The 18142-nt window shown below is 39.0% G+C and overlaps 1 protein-coding gene across 1 annotated transcript in view; it reads left to right on the forward strand.

The window, feature by feature from the left end:
• The window catches only part of LOC103194393 (selectin P), a 104677-nt gene that overhangs the window by 83772 nt on the left and 2763 nt on the right, over positions 1-18142 (forward strand). Inside the window, exons 11-14 of the mRNA XM_007937782.1 lie at positions 10058-10222; positions 11014-11244; positions 13435-13620; positions 14402-14521. Coding sequence (XP_007935973.1) covers positions 10058-10222; positions 11014-11244; positions 13435-13620; positions 14402-14521 — 702 coding nt within the window. The remainder of the gene's footprint in view (positions 1-10057; positions 10223-11013; positions 11245-13434; positions 13621-14401; positions 14522-18142) is intronic.

Here is an 18142-nt window from a genome sequence, read left to right on the forward strand (position 1 = left end):
AGGATGAATAGCATAGGTGTAAACTTTTCTCTGAATACTTGATAAAATTCTCCAGTAAAGCCATTAGGGCCAGGACTTTTCTTTGCGGGAAGTTTTTTTTTTTATGACCTGTTCAATTTCTTCTTTTGTTATAGGTCTTTTCAAATTTTCTATCTCTGAGTGGGATAGTTTAGGTAGGTCTTGTGATTCTAGAAACTTGTCCATCTCTTCTAGGTTCTCAAATCTATTGGAGTACAGTTTTTCATAATATTCTGTCAGTACCTTTTTAATTTCAGTTGGTTCTGTTGTGATGACACCATTTTCATTTACAATTCTTGTCATTTGGATCTTCTCTTTTCTTTTGTTAGATGTGCCATTGGTTTATCAATTTTATTAATCTTTTTGAAGAACCAGCTTTTTGTTTTGTTGATTTTCTCTATGGTTTTTTTGTTTTCTGTTTCATTTATTTCTGCTCTGATCTTTATTATATCCTTGCTTCTAGATACTGTAGGATTCTTTTGTTGTACTATTTCTAGTTGTTGGAGTTGATGAGTTAGAATGTTGATTTTGTTTCTTTCCTCTTTTCTGATGTATGCATTTATTGCTATAAACTGTCCTCTGAGTACTGCTTTCATTGTGTCCCATAGGTTTTGGTATGCTGTATCTTCATTCTCATTTGTTTCTAGGAACTTTTTTAATTTCAGTTTTTATCTGTTCTATTACCCAATAGTTTTTGAGTAGTGAGTTGTTCAGCTTCCATATGTTTGATGCTTTTTCCTTGCTCTTCCTATTATTAATTTCTAGTTTTATAGCATTATGGTCCAAGAAGATGCTTTGCAGTATTTCAATGCTTTTGAATTTATTGAGGCTTGTTTTGTGTCTTAACATATGGTCTATTCTGGAGAAGGATCCATGTGCCCTGGAGAAGAATAATTGTGCTTTTGTTGGGTGAAATGCTCTGTATATGTCTATGAGGTCGAGTTGGTTGATTGTATTGTTGCGTTCTTCTGTATCTTTGTTGAGCTTTTTTCCAGTTGACATGTCTGTCTTTGAAAGTGGTGTGTTAAAATCTCCTACTACTATTGTAAAGTTGTCTATTATCCCTTTAAATTCAGTTAATATTTGCTTCACACGTTCTGGAGCTCTTACATTGGGTCCATAAATATTTATTGTAATGTCTTCTTTGTCAATTGACACTTTCAGCATCATATAATGTCCTTCTTTATCTCTTATGATGTTTTTCACCTTAATGTCTATTTTGCCAGAAATTAATATTTCCACTTCTGCTCTTTTTTGGTTTCCATTGGCTTGGTATATATTTTTCCATCTCTTAACTCTTAATTTGTTTTTATCTTTGTGTCTAAGGTGGGTCTCTTGTAGGCAACATATCAATGGGTCTTCTTTTCTTATCCAGTCTGCCACTCTCTTTTTCTTGATAGGTGAACTTAGTCCATTCACATTGAGTATAATTAGTGATACATATGAATTGATTGCTGTCATCCTATTGTGGTTTTTTTTTTTTTTTTTTTGTCGTGTTGTTGGTGTTTCTTTGGTCCATATACTTTTCTGTGCTGAGTTGAGTTTGTTGGTTAATGCTTTCTCTCTTCTTCTTTATTGTTGGTTTTGTGCTTATTAAACCCCCATGTTTTCCTTCCTTCTGGATTTGCTTAGGGGGATTGTTACTTTTCTCTTTGGTTACCTTGGAGTATATTCTTGTCTCTACATTTTTAGAATGGTGCATACTGTGAAGACATTATCCTATTTTCCTCTACATTTGGAAATTTGTACCTAGAAGTTTTATTCCCTCTGATAGTTTGGTTGCTGTTGTTGTATGCTGATTGACTTCCTTGATTTTTAGAGTACAATGTTTTATGGTCTTATTTTGAGTTTCTATTTCTGATTTGATTTTAGTGTTGATGTCATGTAACCTGATTTTGTTGATCTCTATTGTGGGTTCACTATTTGAAGAACTTCCTTAAGCATTTCTTGTAGGGTTGGTCTGGTTTTTACAAAATCCCTTAATTTCTGTTTGTCTGAGAGTGCCTTGATTTTGCCCTCATATTTGATGGATAATTTGGCTGGATATAAGATTCTTGGTTGGAAGTTCTTTTCCTTCAGTGTTTTATATATGCCATCCCATTGCCTTCTTGCCTGCACAGTTTCTGCTGAGTAATCGGAGCTTAGCCTGTTTGATTATTATAAGTAATATTTCTTCTGTCCCAGATAGCTCTCAAAATTTTTTCTTTGCCTTTGGTTTTGGAGAGTTTGATTATAATATGCCTTGGTGTTTTTCTCTTGGGATCTATCTTGTGTGGGGTTCTATGAGCTTCTTGGGCAAATATCTTTTCTTCTTTCATGATACGGGGGAAGTTTTCTGTTAGCAGGTCTTCCACAATTTTCTCAATGGTTTTTTTCACCTGTTCTTGTTCTGGAATTCCAATTAGCCTTATGTGGTTTCTTCTCATGTCATCCCATATAATTCTTAGGTTCTTTTCATTTCTCTTAAACATTTGTTGTGATTTTTCTTCATGCAGTCTGGTATCCAGGGATTTGTCTTCTAGTTGGGATATGTATTCTTGACCCAGTTCTAACCTACTCTTTTGTGCTTCCACTGTGTTATGTAATTCTGTCACTTTGGTATTCATCTTCTGGATTTCTAACTGCTGTTTTTGTATGAGTTCTGATTGTGCATTACTCTTATTATTTTGTTCTTGAATGATTTTCATGAGTTCTTCCAGGGAACTGTCTGTGTTCTCCTTGTTTCTGTTTGGGGTTTCTTTGGGCTGTTGTTAAGTTCTATAAACATATCTTCTGAATTCCTTCTCAGATAATTCTATTACCTCCTCTTCCTCCATGTTTACTGAGACCTTTGTTTGTGGTTTTGCTTCTAATGCCTTGTCCTGTTTTTTTTTGTTTGTTTGTTTGTTTGTTTGTTGATTTGAGATTACCTGTTGTTTCCTAGACATTTTGAGGTTGTCTTTAACTGTTGGTTATGTATTGATTTGTTTTGTCTTGGTTTTATGGTTTAATATTTTGAAAAGGCGAAGCTGGTGTATTTTATTTTTTTAGTTATTAATTCAGGTATGCTGGGTTGCTTTGCAGTTTTCTTTGTGATGGTGGAATCACTGTGTGGAATGTGGATATAGGTTTCTGTTTGTCTTAAAGAGGATTTAGAGTTTGAACCAGGGGGTTTTATATTGGCTGAATGTGGTTTCTTCTATTGAATGTGTGAAGTTATTGGCAGAGAAGGTGGGAGCAGAAGAAGGGAAGCTCGCTATTGCTAGGGACGGTTTCTAGGGCTTTGAGTGGGCTTTTACTCATGATGTCGTACTATTAGTCACAGGCCTGAAGCTCAATTTCAGCAAAGACTCCAATTGTTAGGGGGTCACCACTTTCCACCAGGCTCAGACTCATGCAAAACCCCTGCTCCTGAGGCCCCTTGGTGCCAAAAAGCCGACCCAAGACAACTTCCCTGCTCCACGATCCACCATGGAGGTTTCTCTCTCTGGCCCCGCCTACCCACAGCACCAGCCCAAATGGCCCAGACTGCGATCTGTCTCAGGAGTTCCTCTATGGGTCCGCCCACCCAAGATGCCAAAGATCCACTCAGTTTCAGGGGTGCTAGAGTCAGGAGAGTGCCTGCTAGTAATCTGTAGTCCTGATATTACTGATAAAGTCAAGTGCAGGCTTCTCGGTGCCACTAAACTGACCCAAGCCCACCTGGTGACCCACTGCAGGGGGGCACCTCCCCAGGCCTGCCCTCCTGCAGCATCAGTGGACTCTCTGCTCGGGTTTCAGTGGCACTGGATGTGCCCCTTTGCACCTAGCCAACCCAAGTTACCGATAAAATCAGGTGTTGAAGGTAGATCCTTGGGGGTGATAGCTTGGTATGTTGGTGTGGTCGCTGGTATGCTGGTGTGGTGTGTCTTCTGCCTTAACCCAGGGAGATCTCAGATGGCTGTTCTCGCCTGCTGGTCAGCGCTCCCCCAGGGAAGTCCCCAGTGGCCTTTCTCAGCTACTTGTCGGCACTCCGCAGGAATGATCTTCTGATCTTGTTATTTTTTCCCCTATACCTTTCTCCTTTCTAATTCTACTCCTCTGAGTTTGGTGCACTCTGACTCAGAGCACCAGAATCCCTAATTCAAACTGCTGTACCTAGTTTTTCAAGCACTAAGATGGTCGAGGGAATTAGCGTGGTGATTACTGATGAGACTCCATTTTGAATCCCAGAGCTCCCATTCTAGGATATAGTATAATCTAAAATAGAAGTTTTTTGAACTAATTAATTAATAACTCATCTTTAGCTTCAAAAAGCACAGTTGTTCCAATTTAGTAACTCTGTAGTCAGAGTTAGTGATAATGAAGCCAATAATAATAGCTAATATATATTGCTTGCTTAATAAATACCAATTCTTTCATAAGCAAGGAGCCATGGTGAGGCAATGGTTAAGTGCTTGGCTGCTAACCATAAAGTCTGTAGTTCAAACCCACCAGCCGCTCCACAGGAAAAAAGACCTGGCAATCTAGTCTTGTAAAGATTGTAGCCCAGGAAACATTATGGGTGGTTCTACTTTATCCTATCAGGTTGCTAAAAATAGGAACTGATTTAAAGGTGTATAATAATATTTCATATGCATTATCACATTCAATCCTCATAACAACCTATAAAACCCCAAAACCAAAACCACAACCATTGAGTCAATTCCAATTCACAGCAACCCCCATTGGGTTTCCAAGGATGTAAATCTTTAAGGAAGTAGATGGCCCTATCTTCCTTCTGCAGAGCAGGTGGTGTGTTTGAACCACTGGCCTTCTAGTTAGCAGCCAAATGCTATATCCACTATGCCATCAGAGTTCCTTCATCTTCAAAATAGGGATAATAATAATCATCTTATAGGGTGTTAAAAGGAGCTCTGGTGGTGTAGTGGGTAAGGTATTTGGCAGTTCAAACCCATCAGGTGCTCCGTGGGAGGAAGATGAAGCAATCTACTCTGGGTGTCATTATGAGTCAGACCCGACTCCATGGCAGTGAGTTTGGGTTTGGTTTTGGTTCTGGATTTTAAAGATGAGAGGATAAGTAGGTAGCAAAGGTCACAGCTAGGAAGTAGTGGAGCCATGATTCCAAGCCCAATCTATCCACCACCATCTTTGAGTAGACTTTGATTCATGGTGACCCCATGTTTGTCACAGTAGAACTGCGCTACATAGGGTTTGCAATTGCTGATTTGATGGGCACTTTGATGGGCTGATTCAATGCTTTGATGGGTCAGTTCCCTGGGTGGTGCAAAAAGTAAACACGATTGGCTGTTAACCAAAAGGTTGACAGTTCAATCTACCCAGCCACCTTTGAAAAACGGAAGTCTGACTATAAAAACTAAAAGCCAAACCCATTGCCATCATGTCAATTCTGACTCATAGTAACCCTGTAGGACAGAGCAGAACTGCCCCATAGGGATTCCAAGGCTATAATCTTTATGGGAGTAGACTTCCACATCTTTCTCCCACAGAGTAGCTGGTGGATTTGGACCACCAACCTTTTGGTTAGCAGCCATTCAACCACCGCACCAACAGAGCTCCTTAAGTCTGACTATACCCACTGCTGTCAAATTGATTCCTACTCATAGTACAAGGACAGAGTAGCACTGTCCCATAGGATTTCCAAGGCTGTAAATCTTTACAGGAGACTGCCACATCTTTTTCCCATAGAGCTGCTGGAGGATCAGATAGCTGAGTTTTCAGTTAGCAAGAGAGCCTTAACCACTGCACCACCAGGGCTCCATAAGTCTGACTACAAGGCTGTTTTCTTTTCAACCACTATGCTACACTGCCACCTTGTGGCAGTGCTTCTAAATCTCAGCTCAAAAACCAAACCCAACTCAGTGGATTTGACTCAGCAACCCTACAGGACAGAGTAGAGCTTCCCCTGTGGAGTTTCCAAGGCTATAAAGCCTTACAGAAGCAGACTGTTATATCTTTCTCCCATGAAGTGGCTCAGTCACTTGTAAATCTACTCTTCCACTATCTCTGAAATGTACTTGAGAAATGGCAGTATCTGGTTATCAGATGAGGGAACATATTCATAGAACTCTACTAATGCTAATGAAAAACAGCTATCACTTCCTGTGGAATAAAGAACTGAATTCATATTCAAAGATCTGCCCTGTTCTTCTCAGTTTCTCCACTTCACACATGTGGCCTTCAGTTTTCTTAATTCCAAAAGGAGAGGGGTAAGATTCTCCCTCTGCCAAGAATAATGTAGATTAAAGAGCACAAATGCTACCATCTACTGTCAAAAATAAATAGATAGATGATAGATAGATAGATTGTTGTTGTTGTTGTTGTTATGTGCCGTGGAGTCAAACCCGACTGATAGATAGATAGATAATCATGGACTGCCAGGAGAATGAATAAATCTGTCCTGGTAAAAGTGCAGCCAGAATGCTCCTTGAAAGGAAGAATGGCCAAACTTTGTCTCACCTTCTTTAATCATGTTGTCAGAAGGGATTATTCCCTGGAGAAGGATGTCATGCTTAGTAAAGCAGAGGGTCAGCAAAAAAGGTAAAGACCCTCAATGAAATGGAATGATATAGTGGCTGTGATGATGGGCTCAAACATAGCAAGGATTGTGAGGATGGCGCAGGACAGGGCAGTGTTTTGTTCTGTTGTACACAGGGTTACTATCAGTCGGAGCTGACTTGACGGCACCTAACAACTGTCAAAAGGTACACTGGAAGCCATCTGAGCAGTGGATGATAGAATTAGGGCCTGTGTTTCAGTTCATTTATTTCTTACACAGTCATTCATTTATTCCATAAACTTTTATCATGATCTCTGTTTTTACACATTCCATTTTAAGGGTAAAGAATCAAGAATCCCCTTTTTAAAAAATCTCACTAATGTTTTAAACCATATATACAATGAACATGAGTGTTAAATCTGTAATCTGTCAAGCGCCTGGTCTCACTCACTCCTTCCTAGCCCTCTTTTCTCCACAATTAGAAGAATATTCCTCTCATCTTGCAGGCCCAGCCCCCTCCAGTCCAACTTTGAACAGGGCCTCACAATGAGCAGCCTTGTCTGACCCTGATCTTCAGCTCTAGAACTGTGTTTCTACCTTATCCTCCAAATTGATGTTCTAAATATAGGCAAATATACCTAATTTCTCTTTTTGTTCTATGAGTCTACGAATCTTAAACCATTCAGTACTACCTTTAGGCCACTGATTTTCATATTGTGCTTTGCAGAGTCCTCATGTACATCAAAAACATTCAGGGGCTACCAAGTCAGCAAGGGCAGTGTAGCAGGTGGAACTCTAAACCATCCTCTTCAGAGTGCAATTCCAGGTTTTATTTCTGTGGTGGTTTCACAGACAGTTCCTTTTCACTTGGAATGCCAGTTGCCTGGACTTTCTGTGACATGGTTTCTTTCTTGCCTTTGCCCTCTAAGACCTGAAGTCCTTTCCTTGAACCAAAGCAGTGACTAAGGGCCTTCTACTGACTATCATGGTGCTATCTTCATGCCAGCTTGCTTTTATCCAGTCACTGTGGTGAGTCCCCCTACCTCCACTGGTTGGTGGTCCACTATCCTGACTCAGAATACTATTCTCCAAGTCCCTTAATATTGTCTGTCATTGACTTTCTGTAGATCATGTTTGAAAGGTGGACCCATCTCCTAACTTCTAGCCTCACCCAGTTCTGGTTCCAAGTCTCAACCCCAGTTCTACCCTTCTGCCCAGTACTTGCTCACCCAAGTGATAAAATATGACAAAATGGTGTCCTCCAAGCTGTGGCCCAAATCATGTACATCTCTGTTGTTTTCTCCACTCCTTCAACATGCTGTGACTCCATGGGGTTTCCTAGTCTTTAGTATGAAGCTTGAGTTTAGAACAGTTAGAATAGTTTCAGTTATTATATATCTTCTTCCCCAAAAGTTATTTTTATATATGACTTTTTTATTGTGAATTGTATGAAGGTATACGGAGCAAATTTGTTTTCCATTCAACAGTTCATACATATTTTGTTTTGTGACATTGATTGCAATCCTTATAATATAACAGCACTCTGCCCACCTCCTCTTTGTTGTTACCATTTCCTTCTGTCATTCTGTCCTATCCATTCTTGCCTCTGAGCTTTATCCCTAGGCAAATGCTGCCCTTTTGATCTCTTATGGTTGATTATTCTAAGGAATGTATACCTACCTGGTGTTATTGTTCACCTCAAGTCTTGTCTATTGTTTAGCTGAAAATTAAACCATAGGAGTGAGTTCATTTCCAGGTGATTAAGGGCCATAGTCTCAGGGATTCCACCAGTCTCTATCAGACCAGAAGCTAGGCATTTTTTATATATGATTTTGAGTTTTGTTCCACATTTTTCTCCCAGTCTATCAAACACTTCATATTGTGATCCCTTTTAAAGCAATAGCCAGGCACCATCTAGTTCTTCTAGTCTCCAGGGTCTAGAGATTGAGATTCATGTGGTCCACTGGTCCCTTAGACTAATTGTTTCCATGTCTCTTTGATTTTCTTCACTCTTCTTTGCTCTGGATTAGGAGACTAGTTGTACCTTACATGGCCACTTGCAAGCTTTTAAGAACTCATGCACTACTCACCAAAGTAGGATGTAGAATAATATCTTTGTGGACTATGTTATATCTATCTATCTATCTGTCTGAGCAAAGTGAACTTTACCTGACCAAGTTATTGAAGTTATTGCTTTCAGAATAGCTTTGGATTTGAAGATAAAATTGCCACTCAATTTGTCAATAACCCAATATTTGTTAATAAATAATAGCTTCATGTCATAGAATCTAATGGGGATAAAGTACAGACATAATTCTAGAAAAATATGGAACTGCAAAAATTTATAAAAAGAACTTCTGGAGCAAGTTATGGTTAAATTTTTTAAAAAAATCATTCATATACTTGGCAAGTTGTTATTTATCACCATCCCATGAGATACTGTAGAGTGAATTATGGGAGATGCAAAGATTTATGGTTTGTGGGCTTTAGAAGCTCTCCATAAAAAGGGAAGATATGTCATGTGATATGACAGCTGTCATATCACATGGAATATCTTGATGTATGATATCACATGATGTGTGATATCACAGCATCATATTTTTGTTGATATGGGTTCAACAAAAAGTTGAAGGGTTCAGAGAAGAAGACGACTTCAGGCTGTATGATTAGCAGAGGCTTCAGAGACTCTGTGTTGAGTTGGATCCTGGAGGGTAGGTGGGACTCTAGTGAGTGGAAATGGAAAGAAATTCAGGGTAGTGTGGGCCGAGAACAAGACACAAGAACACAAGAACACAAGAACACAAGAAGGCAGTTCAGAGAATTCCCAGGGACTAATCTAGCTGGCATAGTGCCTAAAGCATTTGACTGCTAACCAGAAGACTGGAGGTTCAAATCCAATAGCCACTCCTCGGAAGGAAGATTGGGCAATCTACTTCTGTAGAGATACTGCCTTGGAAACCCAAGGAGGGGTCTCTGTGTATTGGATTCCCCTCGACTGTAGTGAGTTTTTTTTTGTTGTTGTTGTTGTTAATCTAGCTAGACAGAGCATTTTGAACATTCCCATGCTGGGTAATTGTGGTCTAAAAACACAGCCTAGGATTTGAGTGGAGAAAAGAATTTGGGACAGATGATGATTGAAGTTATAGACCTGTTGAATTTGAAGAGATGGCCAGATATCCAAGAGGAGGTGGTCTCAGCAGGAGGGGCAGAAATGAAACCATGAACTACACACACTGAGATACACTAGTAGTGGGAGGTTATGAAGTCTCTGAAGTAGAAAGCATGGAGAAAAGAGAACAGAAATGCAAATTCTTGAGTTGACTGCTTAAATCTTTGACTTTCTTATGTCTGTGACTTCTACCTCACTATTCTCTGCAAGCCTACTATCATGCCCCTCTGCAGCAAATGGCTTGTCTTATTTGTTGTGGCATGCCTGTTGCTTAGCAAAAGACCAGGCATGGAGTAGGTGCTCAATAAATATTTGTTGAATAAATGAGTGAATTATGAATAGGACTTCTGAATTAACTTGAAGATTATGACACTCTTGATTTAATCCTTCAGCTATCAGGCGTCCAGAGTTGTTTCCCCCAGAATGGGGCAGCATAGATTGTTTTGACACCCATAGGGAATTCAATGTTCGCTCCACCTGCCATTTCTCCTGTAGCAAGGACTTTAAGCTGAAAGGGTCTGTGAATGTTGAATGCACAACTTCTAGAAAATGGACAGTAGAAATTCTTCTACAATAAGAACAAACACTTACATAACTCTTACTATGTAATGGCACACATTATATTATTATTTTTATTATTATTGGGAAAACACTACTTCCAGTTATGAAATGGGTCATCTATTGGGTCTAAGGAACACAGGCTATAGATTAAAAGCAGTTACAAGGAGTGACAGAATGTTTATGTTTGTAAGTAAAAGACATACTGTTTCTTAAGCAAAAATTGTGTTTCATATTTTGACCTCTTTCTCTCAAAAAGCTGTTTTGAGTCCAGTTAATGGTCTCCATTACTTCATTTCCAGTAAATAATATAAGGGGTGAAGTCACTGGCCCAGTTTTTTAAATTGAGGACTTGTGGAGCAAAGAGGTCTGCCAATGTCTTCCTTCCACAGGGCAAGTTAGTGATAGAGCCAGTGGCATCATTCACATCTCACGTGTCTTGCTAGGTTTCGGCCACAGGACAAGCCCACCACCCAATAAGATGAACAGGCAATCTGCTCAAGCATACTTGTTTTTCTATTGGATTTCTTGTATTCCTGCACCGATTCTTCTGCTTTTTAAAAATATCAATAACATTGATACCTCAGTTTCTTCTTCTGATCAGGAGAATCATCTAAGCAGTCTTTTAAATAATTTTCTTCATCTTGTTTTATTTTACATACATGAAATTAATATTTTTTCCTTTAGGAGAAATCTCTTCCTCAAGGATATATTGCTAAAGACTCCTCATTATGAAAAGAATGGAAGCCTTAACTCTATATTGTTGATTTTAATTGTGGATTCCCTAAATCAACACATTTTCTCACAACAGGTATGGCATCAGCTCCTCCTTCAGAGATGCAATGCCCAGCCCTCATCCCTCCTGGGCAGGGAACAATGTCTTGCAATCATGAGCTGGGAACCTTTGGTTTGAATACCACTTGCTACTTTGGATGTGATGCTGGGTTCACACTCACAGGAGAAAGCGCTCTCCAATGCAGACCTTCAGGACAATGGACAGCAGTAGTTCCAATGTGCAGAGGTAATGTACAAAGCAGGCAGTTCTAACGCTGCCTCTCTGCAGACACTCAAACTAACCATTATGTCTGCCTATTGAAATCCCACCACAGCCCAACAACTCAAACTGTCAGCTCCTTCTTGAAATCCACACCAATCCACTGTCCCTAAGAACCCCAGTCAGAAGCCTTGTGCAGCAGACACATTGCCTCTCACCTTTCTTATGTCACAAGCTAATAATGCCCTGGTATCCAAAAGCACAAAGGAGAAAACCTTTTAAAATGTCCAAAATGTGTTAGAACAATGAGTCTGCTACATTTTGAAATGTAACCTGCTAAATTTTGAAACAGCCATATGAATTGTGAAATGCAAGTTGCAGTTCTATTAATTAGGTGACAGTGTATATATCCCATGTTGTTTATATATACATACATATATATATATATATATATATATATATATATATATATATATATAGTCAGTGAAACCTAAATAAAAAGATAAACCATTTATGATACCTCCTGAAGAGCTATCATCCTATACATGAAGCATTGAGACCTCTGTTTTATTCATTTTTATATCCCGACAAAAGATTCATGTGCTTTGCAAATGTCATTACTCAATAATGCTTATTTCCTGAGCATTAGTACTCATACAATGGGAAAAATGATTTAAAGTTTCTAAAAAATAGTTTAAAAGAAATGATGGCTTCTACTTCTTTTCAAACTTCTAAGAGTCCAGCCAATAGAACACTTAAGCACTTGAATAAGCACATGAATATGTATCAGATAGTTGCTACTTGGCATTGATAACAATATTAACATGTAAAGCAGTATTTTCAAGAAGCAAAATTTTGTAAATAAAATTTTTTGGAAACAAAATTGAGCAACCCATCAGCAGGTACTTACTGGATGCTACTATGTGTACTGTATGGATCATTACAAATTATGGATAAACATTGAGAAGAATGGAAATTCCAGAACACTTAATTGTGCTCATGAAGAACCTGTACATAGAGCAGGAGGCTGGCTGTCATTTGAACTGAAGAAGGGGATATTGCATGGTTTAAAATCAGGAAAGGAGTGTATCAGTGTTGTATCATTTCACCATATTTATTCAATCTGTATGTTGAGCAAATAATCTGAGAAGCTGGACTAAATGAAGAAGAATATGGCATCAGATTGAAGCAAGACTCATTAACAACCTGTGATGTGCAGACAACACAACTTCTCTTGCTGAAGGTGAGGATGACTTGAAACACTTACTGATGAAGATTAAAAACTACAGTCTGCAGTATGGATTACACTTCAACAAAAAGAAAATTAAAATCCTCACAACTGGACCAACGAGGCTCATCATGATAAATGGAGAAAATATTAAAGTTGTCAAAGATTTCATATTAGTTGGTTTCAAAATCAACACCAATGGAAGCAGCAGTCAAGACATCAGACCACAGATGCACTGGGAAAATCTGCTACAAAAGACCACTTTAAAGTGCTGAAGAGCAAAGATGTTTCTTTGAAGACTAATGTGCACTTATCCCAAGCCATGGTGTTTTCAAGCCTCATATGCATGTGAAAGCTGGATAATGAATAAGGAAGACCAAAGAAGAGTTGATACTTTTGAGTTGTGTTTCTGGTAAAGAATACTGAAAGTACCATGAGCTGCCAGAAGAATGAAAAAAAATCTGCCCTGGACGAGGTGCAGCCAGAATGTTCCTTGGAAGCCAGGATGGCCAGACTTTGTCTCACCTACTTTGGTCATGTTGTCAGAAGAGACCATTCTCTGGAGAAGGATATCATGCTTGGTAAAGTGGAGGGTCAACAAAAGAGAGGAAGGCTCTCAACAAGATGGATTGACACAGTGGCTGCGGTGATGGGCTCAGGTATAGCAAGGATTGTCAAGCTGGCACAGGACAGGCAGTGTTTCGTTCTGTTGTACATAGGGTCACTATGAGTCAGAGCCAACTCAGTGGCACCTTACAACAACTCTGTGCCTGTCCTTGTTCTTTGGAATATCATTCTTTGAGTGGATATTTTAGCATGTGTGATGTTAGCTTCCACCATACAGTGAATGGCAGAAGTGACTCATTTCCTTTCTGACCATTTACATTCTGCTTCATCCACTAGTGCTAATAACCAGGTTATAAATGAAACCATACTCTTTGTACTTTCATTTTATATGTCTGTTTTTCCTGCGTCCTTTTTTTCTGCAGCTGTCAAATGCTCTGAGCTGCACATTATTAAGCCAATAGTGATGAACTGCTCCAACCCCTGGGAAAATTTCAGCTATGGATCAACCTGTACCTTCCATTGTCCAGAGGGTCAATTACTTAATGGCCCAGCAAGAACAGCATGCCAAGAGAATGGTCACTGGTCTACTACAGTGCCAACCTGTCAAGGTATATTTTTCATATTGGTAGAAAGTCACCTTGATATTGGACATAACAAATCAGTGTTTCTTCTCTGTGTCTCTGACAGCAGTCTCACTTTCCATCACTGGGTTTCCCCTGCACTTAATATTCATTTCACAATGAGTCAAGCTGAATCTCTTTACCTTATACAAAGAGGTGGGAATTAAATTCAGTGACTCTGTGTAGACAATCACTGCTCATTTCCTTAATAATGCATTTTTAATACATATTGGAGTTTCAGAATGTCTTAAAGTGAAGAGACAACCTCATGCATAGTCCTAATTTATTATCATAGAAGACCTTTAATTACCATATATCTCTGCAAATACCAGAGATTTTCCTTAATTAAACTGTATCCTTTTGTAAGGTTTATTTCATCCCCTTTTTACCTCTCTCATTTTCCCACTAGTAGCTTATGACTTCTTTTTGTTGCTTAACTTTATATTCAAATGCCAAAAAAATGACTCGTGGTTGAGTTTATTTGCTCACACTTCCATTTATTCTATCATTTAATTATTTTTATGAAGTCTCTACCCTGACGCCTTTGGAAATTACATTTGATACTTAAGCCTTAGGGACAAAACTGGGTCCTACTTCTCTTCTGTTGCAGTGATTTTATCACCTCCAGATATTCATTCTCTGGTGCTTGGTTGCATTAATGACCTTATTTGAGTTCACGTCTTAGAGTTCTTTGGACCCTTCTAGGAGAGTGTCTGCTCTTCTGTACAATACACTTTTCATGTTTCATGGGTCTATGTTTGTTTTGCAGCAGGGCCATTGACTGCCCAGGAAGCCCTGACTTATTTCGGTGGAGCCGTGGTTTCTGTAACTGCTCTCTTGATAGGTGGGACACTCCTGGCTTTGCTAAGAAAACGTTTCAAACAAAAAGGTAAATAAGAAAAGAGTCTTCTCTGTATTTTATCTTTTATGTGACTTGAGGTGGGTGGTTTTAACCTTAACTTCAGTAGTTTATGTATGAAAACATTTGCATTAAAAGAAAACCAGGCTAAGACAAGTAGTTTTGAGAACTGGATGCCCATCAGAATCACCTGGGGAACTTTATAAAAATTCATATCTTTGTACAGGGACTTCTGGAAATGGACTTGTTGTTCTTGTTGTGTGCTGTCGAGTTGGACCTGACTCATAGCGACTCCTCCTGGGTTTCTGAGGCAGTATCACTATGGAAGTAGATTGTCCAATCTTTCTTCCGAGGCATGGCTGGTGGGTTTGAACCACCAGCCTTCTGGTTAGCAGTCAAGTGCCTTAGACACTATGCTTAGAGGTCTGAATTTTCCTCCCCCAAAATTTCCATGAGACTGGGTCTAAGACTGGTATTTGGGAGCCTCTGGTCTATGTGGCCTTAGGTTATCACAAAAACTAACTGGAGAAGGTATTGTTTCCCTCTCTTACTCCTTCCTTCATGCAACTCATTTATTGCTTTGTTAGGAACAGGAGACCCAAAATTATGGTTCCTGAAATCAAGGACTATAGAACCTAGTAGGGGAGACAGACAAGTTAAATTAACGCTAAAAATACTTAACTGTGGCAAATGTGGTAGGCCAAAAAATATAAACTTGATATACATGGAACACAGAATAAACCAAAAACCAAACCAGTTGCCATGGAGTTGATTCCAACTAATGGCAACTCCATGTGTGTCAGAGTAGATCTGTGCTCCATAGGATACTCAGCATAATGTCCTCCAAATTCATACATGTTGTTAAGATGTTTCATGGATTTGTGCTTATTTTTTGTTGTTGCATAGTATTCCATTGTGTGTATGCACAGTTTGTTTATCCATTCATCCATTGATAGGCACTTCCGTTGTTTCCATCATTTTGCTATTATGAATAATGCTGCAATGAGTATGAGTGTGCATAGTATATCCATGTCACAGCTCTTAGTCTTTTAGGGTATGTACTTATGAGTGGGATTGCTGGGTCCTATGGTATATCTAGTTTTTTCTGGAAGTTCCATACCATTTTCCATAGTGGTTGTACCATTTTACATTCCCACCAACAGTGTATAAGAGTTCTATTCTCCTTATTCAGAAAGACAGCATTTGCACAGGAGATAGCTTTCAGAGGGCAAAAATGCAGAGGAAAGAAGGACACAGGGAAAAGGTAACCACAGGAAGAAAGTGGGAAGAGAGCTGTTAGGTTATGGGTTGTAGTCAATGTCATGAAACAAAATGTGTATGAACTGTTGAACGGATAATGAATTTACTCTATAAACTTTCACCCAAATCACAATTTAAAAGTCAATAAATAAATAAATAAGAAAAGAATACCAAAGAAAGAGATAGAGAGAGTTCCAATTTCCCCACAGCCTCTACAGCATTTATTATTTTCTGTTTTGTTTTGTTTTGTTTTTTTTAATTAGTGCCATTATTGTTGGGGTGAGATGGCATCTCATTATAGTTTTGATTTGCATCTGTCTAATGGCTAATGTAGGAGCTCTGGTGGTATAGTGGGTAAGGCATTTGACTGGTAGCCAAAAGATCAGTAGTTCGAGCCCATCAACTGCTCCATGGGTAGAAGATGAGGTTGTCTACTTCCATAAAGATATACAGCCTTGGAACCCTAATGAGGTTCTCTGTGAGTCAGAATCAACTCAATGGCAGTAGTTATTTTATCATATATATATATGTATTAGCGGCTAAAGATCACAAATATTTCTTCATGTGTTTGTTGGCTGCCTAAATGTCTTCTTTGGTGAAGTGTCTGTTCATATCCTTTGCCCATTTTTTAACTGGATTGTTTGTCTTTTTGCTGTTGAAGTGTTGTTTTCTATAGATTTTAGAGATTAAACCATTGTCAGATATGTTGTAGCCAATTTTTTTTTCTCAGTCTTCAGGTTCTCTTTTTACTCTTTTGGAGAACTCTTTTGATGAACATAGTATTTAATTTTTAGGAGGGTCCCATTTATCATGTTCATCTTCTGCTGTTTGCATTTCAATTATGCTCGGTACTCTTTTTTTTGCCGTATATCAGTGCTCATAACGTTGTCCCTATTTTTTCTTCTATAATCTTTTTGGTTATAGGTTTATTTAGGTTATTTAATTTCAGGTTTATTTAATTATTTAGGTCTTTGATCCATTTTTGGTTCATTTTTATGTATGGTGTGAGGTATGAGCCCTGTTAAATTTTTCTGCAGAAAGACTCTCAATTTAGCCAGCAACATTTTTAAAAGAGACTGTCTCTTTCCTATTTAGTCAATGTTGGCCCTTTGTCAAAGGTCAACTGTTCATCGGTCGATGGATCTATTTCTAGGTTCTCAGTTCTATTCCATTGGTCTATGTGTCTGTCAGTGTACCAATACCAGGCTGTTTTGACTACTGTGGCTGTACAGTAGGTTCTGAGATCATGTAGTGCATGGCCTCATACTTTGTTCTTCTTCCTCAATAATACATTACTTATCCAGAACCTCTTTCCAGAAAAGGTTTTTTTGAGCTTAGCTTTGAAGAATGAGAGGACTTCAGCAGTCTGGGTGGGGGTGGGGAGCGGAATTAGAGTTCCAGTAGAGAAAAATGGCTTGTGAAAAATATGAAAGTTAAATAGCTGGGACAGTGGTACATTCAGCAGTTTGGTGCATCTGAATCAAAGGGGCTTGTGGAGTAGACTAAAGATGAAGCACAAAGTGTAAGGAACTGCTGTTTTATTAATGACCTGGTGTGACAGGCTAACGAATCTACATATTCCTGAAAACTGTGGAGATGATGAAGGATTTAAACAAGGAAGTGACAAAATAAATGAAGATTCTCCATAAAGGATGTATCTGTCAGACTGATCATAAGATAAAGAATTTGGCCTAAGATAAAAGAAGGGAACAACCCATCCCTTAAAGTTTAAAACATCTTTCTTTATCTGCTCTAGACATTTCACCTGCCTATAAGTTTATAAGCTAATGGGGACCTTCTTCCTTAAGCCTCCTCATGGAAATTAATTAGGGGATCAGAAGGGTCAGGGTTGCTCAAATCCAGTTAATCAGAAGCGGCTATGTTAAAACACCTAACAGAGTTCTCATTGGATTGAGAATGAAGTGCCTTTTCTTAACTGCCAGGGGGAAGAACTGCTTGTTCACTTATCTTTCTCCAAACACACAAAAATGACTGCACTGAAGCTATTTTTCCAAAGTGCCTTCTTATAGTCTCCAAAGAGTTCTGGTGGCACAGTTGTGAAGGCATTCAGCTACTAACCAAAAGGATGGCAGTTCAAACCCACCGGCTGCTCCATTGGGAGGAAGATGAGGCAGTCATCTTCTGTAAAGATTTGCAGCCTTGGAAACCCTATGGGGCAGTTCTACTCCGTCCTAGAGGGTCACTATGAGTCAGAATCAACTCAGTGGCAATGAGTGCATCTTATACTCTTCTGTGAGTAGGTGACTAGCACAATACTGTTGTTGTTAGTTGTGGTCAAGTAATTTGACTCATGGTAACCTCATCTGTGCAGAGTAGAACTGCTCCATAAGGTTTACAAGGCCATGACCTTTTGATAGCAGATCACCAGGA

This window comes from Orycteropus afer, unplaced genomic scaffold (assembly GCF_000298275.1).
Source record: "Orycteropus afer afer isolate SDZICR_OR568_19922 unplaced genomic scaffold, OryAfe1.0 scaffold00044, whole genome shotgun sequence".
Lineage (NCBI taxonomy): Eukaryota > Metazoa > Chordata > Mammalia > Tubulidentata > Orycteropodidae > Orycteropus > Orycteropus afer.